Source organism: Melanostigma gelatinosum (genome assembly GCF_949748355.1).
Source record: "Melanostigma gelatinosum genome assembly, chromosome: 18".
In the NCBI taxonomy this organism is placed as follows: Eukaryota; Metazoa; Chordata; class Actinopteri; order Perciformes; family Zoarcidae; genus Melanostigma; species Melanostigma gelatinosum.
Genome location: NC_136651.1, coordinates 19,807,147 through 19,824,031, shown reverse-complemented (window position 1 = coordinate 19,824,031; position 16,885 = coordinate 19,807,147). Strand labels below are relative to the sequence as shown.

At 43.8% G+C, this 16,885-nt stretch overlaps 1 protein-coding gene across 1 annotated transcript in view; it reads left to right on the top strand.

Moving 5' to 3' along the window:
- Positions 1 to 16,885, top strand: part of dcc (DCC netrin 1 receptor) — a gene marked incomplete at both ends in the record, with an annotated part of 265,559 nt that overhangs the window by 178,883 nt on the left and 69,791 nt on the right. The window contains 4 exons of the mRNA XM_079290162.1: positions 5,285 to 5,426; positions 9,701 to 9,811; positions 11,570 to 11,764; positions 14,909 to 15,004. Coding sequence (XP_079146288.1) covers positions 5,285 to 5,426; positions 9,701 to 9,811; positions 11,570 to 11,764; positions 14,909 to 15,004 — 544 coding nt within the window. The remainder of the gene's footprint in view (positions 1 to 5,284; positions 5,427 to 9,700; positions 9,812 to 11,569; positions 11,765 to 14,908; positions 15,005 to 16,885) is intronic.

Genomic DNA, 16,885 nt, shown 5'->3' with positions numbered 1-16,885 from the left:
TCCCTGCTTCTTGTGATTATCCCTGTGGATTCGGTTATAATCAGCACTCATTATTATCAGTGTTATCTTCATCGGCTTTCTGCAGACCTCCCTGCATCTTTCCCCTTTGCTCTCTAAGGGACAATTGAAACAGACGGACGCCCTCGGCCTGTTTGAAGGCACTGAACAAGGCCGCGGCTTCACTTGCCCCGGTGCATTACAATGTCAACTACATCTGAATACAAAGCAGCTGCAGGAGGGATATGTTCTGCTTCACTCAGAACAGAGGAAATAATAGAGGAATGAGTTGGTGTTACAGCACAGCCTGAAGCCACTTCACCTCTAATTTACACAAGGAAATGTAATTCATGTGAAACCGCCTTCATTGATCCATCAAGCCCATTTAGCTCAGTGAAAGCTGTGAAAGAGGCGAAACTCAACAAACATATGTATACTATATATATACAGTCATAGTAGCTGCAGCTGTAATAGCAGTAGAAGCAGTCATAGTAGCAGCAGCAGTAGTATCAGTGATAGAAGCAGTAGTATCACCAACACCAGTAATAGCAGCAGTAGTAGCAGTAGAAGTAGTCATAGTAGCAGCAGTAATAGCAGCAGTAGTAATAGCAGTATTATAAGCAGCAATAGTAGCAGCAGTAGTAGAAGCAGTAATAGTAGCAGCAGTAGTAGTATCAGTGATAGAAGCAGTAGTATCACCAACACCAGTAATAGCAGCAGTAGTAGCAGTAGTCATAGTAGCAGCAGTAATAGCAGCAGTAGTAATAGCAGTATTATAAGCAGTAATAGTAGCGGCAGTAGTAGAAGCAGTAATAGTAGCAGCAGTAGTAGCAGTAGTAGAAGCAGTAGTATCAGCAGTAGTATCAGTAGTAGAAGCAGTAATAGTAGAAGCAGTAATAGCAGCAGTAGTAGCAGCAGTAGGCTAATAGTAGCAGCAGTAGTATCAGTAGTAGAAGCAGTAATAGCAGCAGTAGTAGTGTCAGTAGTAGAAGCAATAATAGTATCAGTAACAGTAGCAGCAGCAGACAGTAGATCATGATATAGCATTATATGTTGTGGTGATATATGCATTTACAGTGATATCAATGATAGTAACAGTCTGATAAAAGAATCCAAAGAAGGTTGTTGTAGTTGAGAAATATTTGGTGTTGTCCTCCTTCATGGATGGTTTGCCTCTTTGCGTTCCTGTGGGAGTTGTTCCTACATGAATTTAACTTCTGTGTCGTTTCCATGGAGACCTCAATTCCAACTGTGGCCTGTCAAAGTGGCTAATTAGTTAATGAAGCGCATTGTGATGTGTGGCCGAAAGAGTATACGGAGGAATTTGGCTGGCACACACATTTATTCAATTTGTCCCTTTCTTTTTCTCTCCCTCCATCCTTCTGCCCCTCCCCTCCTCTCCTCTCCTCTCCCCTCCTCTCCTCTCCTCTCATCTCATCTCCCCTCCTCTCCCCCTCCCTCTCAGTAATAATTTCTGCTGTAATCAATTAGCAGGATGAGGAGCAGCAGAGGGAACAGGTGCAGCTAAATGTTAATGAATTCCTCCGTGGCTGTTGTCACAGTAACACTGGCTGAATATTTAAACTGCTCGTTGGCCCGATGACTTACACCACAGCTGATGGAGGGACACACACACCATCACTCTGAGTGTGTGTGTGTGTGTGTGTGTGTGACACAAATAAAGGATGTGGGAATGTGTGTGATACAATCTGCACATGTGCGCCTGATTCTAAGCGGTGCGTGTTTTGTGTATGATGACGATCCACTTCAATTCACACCTGTTAGTGAAAATTGTACCACAGCAACAGAGACTGGTTTCTGATTAGCTGGCAGGCATGGATGTTTTATAGTTGACCTGCAGAGGTTCCTTTTATGTAAACTAACAAAATGTGTTGTGTGTATCCTTGAGGCCTAATGCATGAGATTCCTCATATTATCGGTTTTGAAACCAGCCATGTTTGCTACTTTGCTGTCTTCTTCTTCTTCTTCTTCTTCTTCTCCTTACTAGGGCGTGGTCATTGTTCGTTCGCCTCTGCCTCTATCCTCTGCACCTCGTTTGTGATGGTTGTGAACGCTGTGTGCATGGATGAAAGCAGATTGGGTTATATTTGCAATATGTTTTCATATTCTTTTTAACGAACATTATATGTTTACACAGCTAACAGGCATATTTAGCAAAGCTGAACTTAGCTATTTAGGGTTTGTGAATATCCGTTGCCAGATCTCGCGAGAGTCTGTCGCTGAGACCGAGAACTAAGTTAACTTTCTCCTGATTTGTCTGTCTGGAAAATGCCATTTTATTGTCAGAACGTTGGGAAGAAAAGTGGCTTTTGAGAAATGGGTCCAATATGTACTGGTGACTATGGACTAAAAGAAAAGCATTGCTCCACAGTGCTACTAGCAGGCCCTCTGTGGCTAAACCACTGACTCGCCACACACATGAATGACACTAAGATAATTAACTGATCAGATCCAATTCTGAAGTAACTTCAGGGTGTTTGTGATGCTTAGACAACGGCTGTTCCTTTTATATACAATGATATTGTACTGTAAATATTCAATTAAACAAAGATAAAACAGAAGTAATTGTTTTCGGTACCAAGGACGAACAATTGAAAATCACCGCTCAGCTTCAGTCACTGATGTTAAAACCCACAAACCAAGCCAGAAATCTAGGTGTAGTTATGGATTCAGACCTCAACCTGAACAGCCATATCAAGACAATTACAAAATCAGCCTACTATCACCTGAAGAATATATCAAGGATTAGGACTTATGTCTCAACAGGATTTGGAAAAACTTGTCCACGCATTTATCTTCAGCAGACTGGACTACTGTAACGGTGTGTTTACAGGTCTCTGTAAAAAGTCCGTCAGAAAGCTGCAGCTGATTCAGAACGCTGCAGCTCGAGTCCTCACTAAGACCAGGAGGGTGGATCACATCACTCCAGTTCTGAGGTCTTTGCACTGGCTTCCTGTCCAACAAAGAATTGACTTTAAAATCCTGCTGTTGGTTTACAAAGCACTGAATGGTTTAGGGCCAAAATACATCTCTGATCTGCTGCTACCTTATGAACCATCCCGACCCCTCAGGTCGTCTGGGACCGGTCTACTTTCTGTTCCCAGAGTCAGAACTAAACATGGAGAAGCAGCGTTCAGTTTTTCTGCTCCACATATCTGGAACAAAGTTCCAGAAAGCTGCAGGTCTGCTGAGACCCTCAGCTCATTTAAATCAAGATTGAAGACTTTTCTGTTTGCTGCTGCCTTTAATTGAACCACATTCAATCAATATATTAATCAATTTTTCTGCATTTCTGCATTTTACTACTGCATTTTATTTCTTGCACTGTTTTTTTTTGTTTTAATGAATGTTCTTAATTGTTTTTAAATCTCCTTTTCTTTTGCCTTATGTTTTGATGCTTTTAATGGTTTTATGTGAAGCACTTTGAATTACCTTGTTGTTGAAATGTGCTATACAAATAAACTTGCCTTGCCTTGTAAAGAGTTATTCTTGGATAGTGGCCGTCACATGATCAGCAATTCTGACAGTGGCCACCTATTTTGGATCATGACTCAGAACATACACTAGAGCAGAGGTAGCCAACACGGTGCCCGCGGGGACCATGCGAGTCGCCCGCCAGGCATGTTCTAAAAATAGCACTGGAGCTCCGTCTAAAAATTGTAGTTTCTGTTCTATTTTTATCAAAAACGCTTGCATTCATGTAGATTTTAAAAGGAAGAGGCCGCCGCACCGCACTCGGTTTTCAGGTTCCGAATGGTGGGCGCTTCCCGTTGGCACCGGACGCGCTGCCCCCACCGCGATCGCACACCGTCGTCAGGTCCGTGAGTCCTCGGAACGGGCAACAACTCGTAGGTGGCGGGGGTAGAGGCGAGGCAACGCAGTACGATGGAAAAGGCCCAGACTAGAGGTTTGAACGCAGGCGACCAAAGACGCTCGCGTGCCTCAGGGGGCTGGACCCCCCCCCCCCCCCCCCCCGTACTGCTCGGTACCCTTGAAGTAGCTCTTGGGTTCAAAAAGGTTGGTGACCCCTGCACTAGAGATTAGATAAGACTAAGATTATTTGATCTAATATGCTGCCTGATTTTGTTACTCTGTCCCCCGAATTTCACAATTTCCTTCAACCTCACGATTAAGTTTAAGTGGAATTAAGTTGAAATTTGTATTGGTGGTAGTGGTAGCAGAAGTCTGAGGAGGAGTAGAAAAAAAAATCTACACAACTAGCAGTAGGAGCTGTAAAATAGTCAATCCATGGTGAGGCAAAAAAGAGGTGGATCGAATCTTTTTTCTAATTTTCTAATTCATTAATCTTCATTAATGTCCACCTAACACACACACGCACACACACGGAAACACGTACATGGTCATACTGAGTATATCAACAGAATGGTTGATGGCAGCTGCCTCACAGAGCAGAGCACACTGGGGGCCAAGCAAACATCTGCTGTGTGTGTGTGTGGGTGTGTTTGAGTGTGTGTGTGTCAGAGGTGGGTTGTTAACATGCAAATAAACCAATTCAAATTCATGCAACACACACACGCACACAAACAAACAAATACACACAGATACACGTACCGACAGTATATGTGACTGACACCCTCAGAAGCACGCAGTGAAACTCAAACTACAACGGCCTGTTACGAGAAAGATTCAGTGTAAACAGAAAGACACAGACATCAGGTCAGCGGCAGGCGATGGGAGGGGCCTCTCTGCTGATCGCTGGTCAGATTCACACTCACTTTTCACACCAAACTTTTTGCTGATGGGAAGAATTCACTCCAAGTTATGACTTCAGGACCCAGCATTTGTAGCAGACAGCTATCTCCATAAGCTCTCCGAAAGTCACCACACCTCTTGAAATATATATAAATATCATATATTAAATGACCACAAACAAACACAAAACAACACAGAGATACAAAATGACCACACAAGGATGCAAAATAACGACAAAGACACTCAAAACAACTACAGAGAGACGTAAAATGACAAAAGAGACACACAAGAAAAACCTAACTAAGATGCAAAATGACAACAACTACAAATAGACACAAATTGACCAGTTAGAGATTCAAAGCAAGTAAAGAGACACAAAACAACAACAAAGAGACTCAAAAGGACCACAAAGAGGCATAAAGTAATAGTCTAAGACACAAAACAACATCAGAGCGACTCAGGGGTCTTCCGCCCCATGCAGGGGGCCCATTGCTTTATAATCCATGTGCAGGATGTTTGCAGCTCAATGTTTTCTGTCCTCAATGTCTTTCAGAGCATCAAGGTGTCATGGCAGCCGCCTCCTCGAAGCGCCCAGAATGGCATCATCTCTGCCTACAAGATCAAGTACAGGAAGACCGGTCGCCGTGGAGACCAAGAGGCCATCGAACCCAACAACTTCTGGTTCCTGTTCACAGGTGGGATGTATTTATAATTGTGTTCACAATTGGAAAAACTGGACTAAAATAACAAGTTCAATGCAAAAAATAGAAACGCTACCTGTTAGATAGATAAAACTGGTAAATAGTAGGGGTGGGAATCGCCAGAGATCGCACGATACGATATTATCGCGATGCTTGGGTCACGATACGATATTATCATGATACTTCGATATTATCACGATACTGCGATATTATCACGATACTTTTACGATACTGCGATATTCTGAGTATTGTGATAGCGTATATTGCGATTTATTACTTTTTTCAACTTCAAATTATGTCCCCAAAGGAAACATGTTTTATCTGAGTTCTTTCTCTGATGTCTCCTCTCTTTGTTTCGACCAACTTCCTACCAATCACGCACGCAGACCCGGCACCTCTGCTGACCTCACCAGGAAACAACTCAGCACCATCTAGTGGACTGAAAAAGCAATTGATTTCATTTTTTTATTTAATTACATTTTTTAAATAGTTTATAAAATAAAAGCTTGATACTTGGCGTCCGTGTATCAATATAATATCGCCACGCAAAATATCGCGATACTATGCTGTATCGATTTCCCCCCCCCCCCCACCCCTAGTAAATAGGTATTTATTTCTCTGAAACTTGCCAATTTCAAAAATGAATTGTACACAAAATAGGACGAGCAGTTTGTGTGATTTTTCAACAAATCACACGCATTTCGTGGATGACAACGTCTCCTAACTGGCTACGAGTGACGCAGCATTGTGCAGCTTCAGTTTTGAGCTGTACCTTTGTTGGACGACCTGTTCCTATGTATTCTTGTCGCTCGCTTTGAAAGCCTGCAATGAACTGTTGGCTATAATGTATGTCATTCCCAGTAAATATCACAAAATCGTTTCTGTTCGAAAAGTATAGACGCCAGACGGCAGCAAGTACTCCGCCATCTTTTGAGGCTCCAGTCTGATCTCAAGCATTTGGCTGATGGATACGTGGTTTGTTTACACGATGTTTATGCATTTGTATAAATCTGTTTAAATCTGCATGTGTGTGTGTGTGTGTGTGTGTGTATCAGCATTCAAACTGCCACCAGCTATTATTTCAATTTGAGGTTTGCAGGATTTGAATGAAACTGATCTCCCTTTTCATTATTTTCCACTGATGGTTATCTTCATCTGTCTGTCTACGCAGGAACTCATTCCCCAGTGCCAGGTGTGTGTGTGTGTGTGTGTGTGTGTGTGTGTGTGTATGTGTGCGTGTCCATGTGTGTGAGTTGAATCTGATCTGCCCGCTGCAAGCCTGGCTGTCAGCAATAATCACTGCTTTTTACTGTCTCCGAATAACAAACTGAATTTCAATAAATAACATGACAAATTGCAGCAGAGGAGACATGTAATACATCCAATTAAACTTGTCTCTTTGTTTGCCTTCAAGCTCGTTAATTCAGCTCTAACACTAGAACTCAATGTTTGTGGGTTCAGCAAGTAGAAACTTAATTCCCCTGATCCACGTTGTTTGAACAAATCAGACAGCATCCAATCAAGTTGCAATGAATAACTAACATGAGCATCAGCTGGGAAAAAATGGTATGGGGGTTATGTTAACACACAACTGTACGCAATGGTTGTGTGTTGTTCTGATGGAAAACAGATGATTCAGGGTGTTTATATGCCCATTGATGGCTGGAAGACATACACACACACAGATTATTCCATAGGTTACTCCATAGAGTAAATTAGTGACTCTAGAACTATATTCCAGAACACATCCGCAATGTGTATCTTTTGATGTCCTTTAGACATCACTATTATCACTTTAAAAGAAGAATACTTATAGACACTTTCTTACCTTAGATGAGTTAAATAAACTTGTTATTCCTGACTTTGGACTTGCCTGTCTTGATTTTAGACTTGTCTGTCTTGTCTTTGGACATGCCCGTCTTGACTTGGTACTTGCCTGTCTTGCCTTTGGACTTGCCCGTCTTGCCTTTGGACTTGCCCCTCTTGACGTTGGACTTCCCTGTCTTGCCTTTGGACTTGCCCCTCTTGACGTTGGACTTCCCTGTCTTGCCTTTGGACTTGCCCGTCTTGCCTTTGGACTTGCCCGTCTTGCCTTTGGACTTGCCCCTCTTGACGTTGGACTTCCCTGTCTTGCCTTTGGACTTGCCCGTCTTGCCTTTGGACTTGCCCATCTTGCCTTTGGACTTGCCCGTCTTGCCTTTGGACTTGCCCGTCTTGCCATTGGACTTGCGGTCTTGACGTTGGACTTGCCTGTCTTGCCTTTGGACTTGCCCGTCTTGCCTTTGGACTTGCCCGTCTTGCCTTTGGACTTGCCCGTCTTGCCATTGGACTTGCCTGTCTTGACTTGGTACTTGCCTGTCTTGCCTTTGGACTTGCCCCTCTTGACATTGGACTACCCTTTCTTGCCTTTGGACTTGCCCCTCTTGACGTTGGACTTCCCTGTCTTGCCTTTGGACTTGCCCGTCTTGCCTTTGGACTTGCCCGTCTTGCCATTGGACTTGCCGTCTTGACGTTGGACTTGCCTGTCTTGCCTTTGGACTTGCCCGTCTTGCCTTTGGACTTGCCCGTCTTGCCATTGGACTTGCCTGTCTTGACGTTGGACTTGCCTGTCTTGCCTTTGGACTTGCTCGTCTTGCCTTTGGACTTGCCCGTCTTGCCTTTGGACTTGCCCGTCTTGCCTTTGGACTTGCCTGTCTTGACGTTGGACTTGCCTGTCTTGCCTTTGGACTTGCTCGTCTTGACGTTGGACTTGCCTGTCTTGCCTTTGGACTTGCCCGTCTTGCCATTGGACTTGCGGTCTTGACGTTGGACTTGCCTGTCTTGCCTTTGGACTTGCCCGTCTTGCCTTTGGACTTGCCCGTCTTGCCTTTGGACTTGCCCGTCTTGCCATTGGACTTGCCTGTCTTGACTTGGTACTTGCCTGTCTTGCCTTTGGACTTGCCCCTCTTGACATTGGACTTCCCTGTCTTGCCTTTGGACTTGCCCCTCTTGACGTTGGACTTCCCTGTCTTGCCTTTGGACTTGCCCGTCTTGCCTTTGGACTTGCCCGTCTTGCCATTGGACTTGCCGTCTTGACGTTGGACTTGCCTGTCTTGCCTTTGGACTTGCCCGTTTTGCCTTTGGACTTGCCCATCTTGCCTTTGGACTTGCCCGTCTTGCCATTGGACTTGCCTGTCTTGACGTTGGACTTGCCTGTCTTGCCTTTGGACTTGCCCATCTTGCCTTTGGACTTGCCCGTCTTGCCATTGGACTTGCCTGTCTTGACGTTGGACTTGCCCGTCTTGCCATTGGACTTGCCTGTCTTGACGTTGGACTTGCTTGTCTTGCCTTTGGACTTGCCCGTCTTGCCTTTGGACTTGCCCGTCTTGCCAATGGACTTGCCTGTCTTGACGTTGGACTTGCCTGTCTTGCCTTTGGACTTGCTTGTCTTGCCTTTGGACTTGCCCGTCTTGCCTTTGGACTTGCCCGTCTTGCCTTTGGACTTGTCTGTCTTGACGTTGGACTTGCCTGTCTTGCCTTTGGACTTGCTCATCTTGACGTTGGACTTGCCTGTCTTGCCTTTGGACTTGCCCGCCTTGCCTTTGGACTGGCCTGTCTTGACCTAAGACTGATCCAGAATCAGCAGTTTTCATGTCCTTTTGACTTTCTTTTTCTTTTACCAACACAGTTGTTCATATTTTGTAAGTTTCATGTCCATCTAAGCCTTAAAAGTACTCCAATTGTCAGTCACCTAACAGTGTTATTGATGCTTTGTCCCCACGTACACAGACATTTTTGTAAATGTAGATTTTCTTTGTGTTTTGAGCCTTCATCCACACCCAAACAACATTTTTGGTCACTGAAAACTGAGCTTTTGTAAAATTACGGAGTTTTTGTCTTTTAATGTCAGCGTGTGCACCGTTATCTCCTTTGTGAGGCGTCGCTACTGAGGCAACATGATGTGCAACTTTGCCATGAATGTTTGTCAAATAACCTGCTAACAGATCTTTTTTACATGTTTACACATAAATGTACATTTGACGCTACTCCTCCACTATACTGAGGAACAGAGTGCTTGCATGGATGGAATGTTAGTTGGAACGAAGGAGGAAACATGTACACAATGACCTGTGTACGTATGGACAAGGCCTGAGTTCACTGAAGGAACCCTTGACACCTGTAATATGCAGTTGACAGTTTAAGGTACCTAAATGTCTGTTTTAATAGCTCTCTCCCCCCCTCCCTCCCTCCCTCTCTCTCTCTCTCTCTCTCTCTCTCTCTCTCTCCAGGTCTAGATAAGGGCAGTCAGTACAGTTTCCAGGTAGCAGCCATGACAGCCAATGGAACAGGTCCGGCCAGTGACTGGTTCAACGCTGAGACGCCGGAGAACGATCTGGATGGTAAGAACAGAGAAGACGGAGAGAGACCGTAAGAGAGTGTGAAAGCAGTGATCTGTACAACAGCATGTAAATACTTCCACTGTCCCGACACACACATGAATATTTAACCACCTAAGATGGATAGATGGAGGGAAGATTCACCTCAGGGGAGGGGGGAGGGAGAAGGGGGCAGCCGGGATGAGAAGGTCGGGAGGAGAAGGGGGAGGTGGAGGAGGGAGGAAAGTTCACAAGATCGTACAAAGTATGAAATAGAACAGCTGCAATTCTATAATATATTTCTGTGTATCATTAAAAGACAGAACTAATGAGAGAACAGGAAAACACTTTACTTAAACTACCCTGTTTGGTATTCATGAGCTATACACATTTAATAAATAGTTGATAAGTACAGTAACAAAGCAATTACATAAAAAGTAATTTCAGTGTCTTTTCAAACCCACAAAAAAATGAATTAAATTTCTATAGAAAACAGACACAGAACAGAAACTCTTTCTCCCTCTCTCACAATGGAAATGACGACCACACCGCCTCGTGGTGCGTAGGCTTTTTAACATAAAATAAATCCTTGGAAATTGTTGAGGATGTGAAAAAAAACATAAAGAACAACATGAAGAATTGATGAATATGTATGTATTTTCAAGTGGAGCAAGTTTTGTATTAATGTATTTGAAATAAGAATAACTCAGCACCATGAGTGGAGGCCGCTGAACAGCAATAGAGTAAAAGCAGTTGTAATAATATAACATTTTTATTTTTATTCAATCATTTATTTTAATGTTTGTATGCTGATAATAAATGCTAAATAGAGGGTGTTAAGAAGGATGTGTTATAAACATTCTGATTATGCATTGTAATTATCTTATAGCACTGTAGTTATAAGCACTCTTAAATATTCATTTTGCATTAATAACCCATCATGAAGATGTTATGTGTCGTTAAATATTATGCATTATAATATGAATATAAGTTCCTCTAAGTGGTCATTGTTGGCTTTTTGTGTTCTTGCATAGATTTAATGATATTGTTTCTACTTTACTTAATTACACATATAAACATTGTAATGTATTATAACAGTGACCATAATGCATTATGAAAATAGCATAATGTGTTGCAACAGTGGGAATCATAATAGACTATGATCCTTGCAAAAAAAACATGAGTGAGTGACCAGCAATTATGAGTAAAATTACCTTATAAAACGCTTTATAATGTGTTATACATGTGTTATAATTATTGTTATAACGCATTATTTATATTCATGAGTTCTTAAAATATTGAAAAAGGTAGATGAATGACTGAAGAGTGAGAGAGAGAAAACCAGCCATCAAACAGACGATTGGATAATTAGAAAAGTGGACCTCAGGCTGAATCTCAGGAGGAGGATGTCCTGGTCAGCAGGAAGCAGCTGAGATGATAAAGAAACAAACACATCCATGCTAACTGTGTTTCCAGGCCGGGACAGAGGGAGACGGAGATCTTGTTTCAATGGATTATTACTTAATGAAGTGATATGAAGCGTCTCCCCCCGAGGACAAGAGAGCTCACTAATCTGATCCAATCTGATGCTGAAATAACACAAAGTGTCAGGGCTTATTAGGGCCTAATACACAGCTAACAGGGTTAGCATCTGTAGGCCACGGCTGCTCTAAGTACCTGCAACGGCTGCGGCTAACAGGGTGAGCTTCAGAGCTGCCGGTGCTGGAGGTCAGCAGGCAGTAGACACTGAGGTCTGACGCGTCATTGTGTGTGTTTCTGCAGAGAGTCAGGTTCCCGACCAGCCCAGCTCCTTGCATGTCAGGCCGCTGCCCAACAGCATCATCATGTCCTGGACTCCGCCCCTCAGCCCAAACATCCTGGTTCGAGGCTACATCATTGGCTACGGAGTGGGAAGCCCCTATGCCGAGACGGTCCGAGTCGACAGCAAACAGAGATACTACTCCATCGAAAACCTGGGTGAGGACGGGGTGGGAGGTGATGGGGGAGGAAACAGAAAGAGTGTGCTAAGCAAGAGGGAACTCCATCAAAAGAGAAAAACGCTCAGACAAAAAAGTTCTCCATCAAGACATTATAGAAGTAACTAAGGCAACAAAAAATGGAGATACTTGTTTAGGTTTAGGCAACAAAACTTTCTAGAAAAAAAATAGTTTGAGTGAGTATTTCACGATTCGGAAAAGATTGTGAAATACTTTGTTAGGTTTCGTAACAAATCCGGAAATACTTCGGTTTGGAAGAGATCATAAAATACTTAGTTAGGTTTAGTAAAAGGTCGTCCTTTGGGTTAAAATAACTACAGATGAGCCGTTACTGTAGTACGCAAGTTACATGACAAAACAATCCACGTTGACTTATCGTTTTACATGAGGAAAGTTATAAATTGAAGATTAATCTCATATATATTTGCATCACTGGAGAAAACTTTTTTCTGACATACTGTCTCATCAGCACGAAAATAAAACATGATTTCATGAATTCACTTCTCAAAATGTAGGCTACTTAACGACAACAAATATTTCATATTTCCCCATAAAGCCATCTGCTCCTGCAGACAAAGTGCCAATATTGACTCAGCGCCTCCCTGTTCCAGTAATTCATTGTGATGATGAAATCCCCATTTAATTACCATCAATAATTCAAAGAAATGTAATAAGAAAGCAGCTTGAGGAGGAAATCTAATTGTGAAGGGACGAGCGAGAGAAAAAAATCTTCCCGAGCGACCACAACAAGCAATCTGTATGCCAAAGAAGACAATAACAAATAGGGAGAATTTTCATACGCAGATGAAATTTCCCATCTGAGGTCTCATAATGGTGCAGTAATGGAAAAATAAAATAGCGTCGCCTTGTTGCATGCACACACGGGAGCGAGCGCACATATGTACACGACATTTATAATTCATGGCGATCATTAATTCATGCGGCGTCTGGGGAGCAGAGCGGGCACGTTTGTTTAACTGATGCGAGGGGTTTGACGCTACATGGAGAGAACATGCAGCATCTTTAACCAGCAAATACTACAGAGTTATTGGAAACATATTTACCCTCTGAACCCCAAAAACCCACCGGCGGTATTGAAAAGCATGTTTCCTTCAAACAAACACCAAAACGACGCTGTTTATCACAGCCAGAAGCTGGAACAAAACGGCATTATCGTCCGACTTTCATCCTTCCGACAGTTATTGAACACATCATGTGTGGCAAATGCGTCCATCAAAAAAAGCAGCCAAAACGAAGCTCAAAACTGTGATATTTCATCAAAAACATGTTGTTCTCCATGTCTCATTTAAAATCTCGCCCAAATAAACTTTATTCAACAAAAATCCTCTGGAAAGCAACAAGTTCTGACCACTTCAGCGCAACTATGAAGCTATGGCTGATTCGCATGAGACCAACAGTCATGTGACGAACATTTGGTGAAACTGAGGCTGCTGAGCAAAGAGCAGAGATGAGAGCAGAGGAGAGGTTGTCAGTAGTAAATGCAAATAATTGAATATATATAGTACGTAGACCCTGTTTTTAAAAAAAACATAAATAATGAATAATATTTTGAGTCACTGCTTCTAGCCATGACTGTGCAGTTTCCATAGAGGTGGAGCACTTTTATACTGCAGTGAAGATCAAGTGAAATGTGACTGTTTGGGGTTCAGAGGGTTAAATGTTTTTAATATTGCTGATAAGAGAAATGAAGACCATCATGAACATAGTCAAGTCAAAATGAAACTGGGTTAACCTTTGACCTTTCTTTCAATTTTTCCTCACTTTAACATTTAAAAAGCGTGTCGCTGAATCAGGAACCCAAAGAGCATGAACGTAGAAGCGGCTGATCACACCAGGACGCATCGCTACAGGCAGTGCTGCTTCAAAGACAGGTCGGGCAAACCGACATGGTGAACGTCTGGAGCGAGGCTGCATGCGCAACAGATTATATGTAATTAAGGAAAAGGCTGAATGCGCTCGCTCCCTCACTCAATGGAACTATCACAACATTACATTATGTTACATTTCAGTCATTTAGCAGACGCTTTTATCCAAAGCGACTTACAATTCAAATGCTATCACACCGTTGGAACAGCTACGGAAGCAATTTTGGGCTGCAGTGTCTCGCTCAAGGACACATCGACATGGGACTAGTGGAGCCGGAGCCGGGGATCGAACCGCCGATCCTCTGATTGAAGGACGGCCCTTGATTGGCTGCCTTTGGCCAAATGTGACATTGACAAGCAACTTTGTGCCTGGAGCTGAAAAGTTGAGAATATTTGAACTTTTATGCGTGACTAACAACCGCAAGAAAAGCACGAACTGTACCACAGCAAAACGTATTTTGCGGGCGGTGCTTTTTGAGCGATCTCGGTGTAATCAGGGCCTAAGAAAGCAAATAATGTCGCCTCGTTTACAGATACGCACGCTGCCACATAACGCTGTGAAACAATCCGTTTGGATTTAGGCTGCTTGGTTACGGGGGGGAAAAAGATTATGGTTTGTGTTAAAATGATAATGTGACAACGTAACTCGTGTTAATAAATAACAAGCGTCCTGAGCGGACTTTCTTACATAACGTTATGTAACAAGCAAAGCCAGCCAAAACAAAGACACTCCAGATGTGTTGCGAAAAGATTTATTATAAGGTTTTAAGAATGCTGATATGAGAAATGATTATCATAGTAAAGTCAAAATAAAACTCAGTTAACCTTTGACCTTTCTTTCAAATGTTTCCCCTCTTTAACAGTTCAATACATGTGTTGCTGGAGTGTACAGAAGGGGAAAAGAGTCAAATCATGTAAAAAATGACATCTTAGAATGATAATGTGCTATGTTGTATTTGCTGAATGTCCTTTAAAGTAACTATTTGTGCCTCTCTCTCTCTCTCTCCCTGTTCTCCCTCTCTGTCTCTCTCTCTCTCCCTCTCTCTCTCTCTCTCTCTCTCTCTCTCTCTCTCTCTCTCTCTCTCCCTGTTCACCCTCTCTGTCTCTCTCTCTCTCTCTCCCTCTCTCTCCCTCTCTCCCTGTTCTCCCTCTCTGTCTCTCTCTCTCTCTCTCCCTCTCTCTCTCCCTGTTCTCCCTCTCTGTCTCCCTCTCTCTCTCTCTCCCTCTCTCTCTCTCAGAGCCGAGCTCGCACTATGTGATTTCCCTGAAGGCGTTCAATAACGCAGGCGAGGGTGTCCCTCTGTATGAGAGCGCTGTCACTCGATCCCTGACAGGTACAACCACACACACTGATAATCACAGTAATCCTGTGTTTACAGCACAGTCTTGCTGTGTTCATACACAATATGATATGATATGTGAGGAGCAGATATGAGAACAGGTTACATGTCAGTCAGATGATTATGTCAGAGTCAGTATATGAAAATAACCAGAGTGCAAAGTGCTGTGACTGCTGCGAGTATGACGGTGATGCGACCACAGTACTATTAGTACAGTGACAGTAGAGTATTGGTGCTGTTTACACCTGTGATCACCTGATCGCATCGCGCTTCTCCGCTCTTGCAGATAAACATGTGCATGATTTCTGTCTGCAAAGACCAAATGCGTTGTTGTCTTTAACTACCCGGAGGCAGCGATTCACCTCCTGTCTCTCGTCTGCGAATTAAAAGAAGAGGAAGAAGAAGAAATGAAACTAAACAGACTGGGACTATTCCTCGGGACGATCGCTAGAGTCGTGGACACAGCCAGGTTATGTGATTTGAGAACCAACTGGAGATGAGTAACAAGATGCGGCTTTAATGACATATTTTCTGTTGTGAGGGACGTATCAGGACGCGTTCGCGTTCATACAAGAAAAGACATGTCGTCAAATAAGTCAAAGACCACCTTAAAGGGGTTTGAATGATCAGATCAGATGCATCTTGGCGGCTGTTTACACAGAGTGTTGTGTTGTGTGGTCTACTGGGAGCACAGCTGGTTTTGCAGCCTGACAGCGGCAGGAAGGAAGGACCTGCGGTACCTCTCCTTCACACACCGGGGGAGACTCAACCGGTGGCTGAAGGAGCTGCACAGAGCTGCCAGAGCGTCCCACATGGGTGGGAGGTGTTGTCCATCAGGGATGATCGCTAAACCATCACCCCTGTGTGTGTGTGTGTGTGTGTGTGTGTGTGTGTGTGTGTGTGTGTGTGTGTGTGTGTGTGTGTGTGTGTGTGTGTGTGTGTGTGTGTGACATGTATGAACTAGGTGTGTGGCTCACACCCATTGCCATGACTGTAGGGGATGCGTTTGTGTGTCTGTGAGTGAGGGACTCATTAGCTTTTCCTGCCGACTATGGGCTGCAAAAGTGAGATAAATGAAACACAACCAACTCTCAGCCAAGTTTCATCTTATGAATTAAACAGCCGACCGTGGCGGACATAAATCCTTTATTGCGCTCATAAATAAGCCACGTTTCTGAGGTTCCTCCTACCCTCACGATGTGATTTTCTTAACCTTCATTACGGGATGTGATTATAAACTTTTCAACAAAAGATTATTTCCAACTCGCTCTTCTTGTCTTTGATCGAGTTTTCTTGAAAATGAGGACGGGAGGAGCGATGAAGAGCGAGAGAGGGGAGCTGAAGGTCGGGTATGGATCCTAAAAAGAGAGAAACAGCAGGGGGAGCTAAGAGATTTGATGGACCTTAATGATAGCTCATGGGAAGAGGAGGGAATGACAGCAGGGAGAGAAAGAGGGCATGAGGATAGCAAGGAGAAGACAGAGGGAGAGGCGTGGGATGTAGAGAGAAAGTGAAACACATTGGGACAAAGGCGTCTTTAGCCACTGTGGCAGCCGGAGGGGCAACCTCAGAGGAGAAGTGGTAGAGGGACGATATTGCCGGACATGGAGGCGGAGCCCCATGTCAGGGAGTGGAAAAGAGCGCCAAACCACCATCAGCCCAAACAAGCAACACCTGAGGAGGAGAGCCGAGGGAGCGACCACACCCTATCGGAGGAGGAGGAGGGGACTATAAAAGGGCCCCGGACACAGGAAACTAGGAGAGAGTAGGAGTGGAAAGAGACGGAGACACAGCAAACGCATTGGAGACAACTGGCTTACCCCTTGATCACCCTGGAACGTCTGACTACCCGCCCGGCTCCCGACCCCTGCCTGT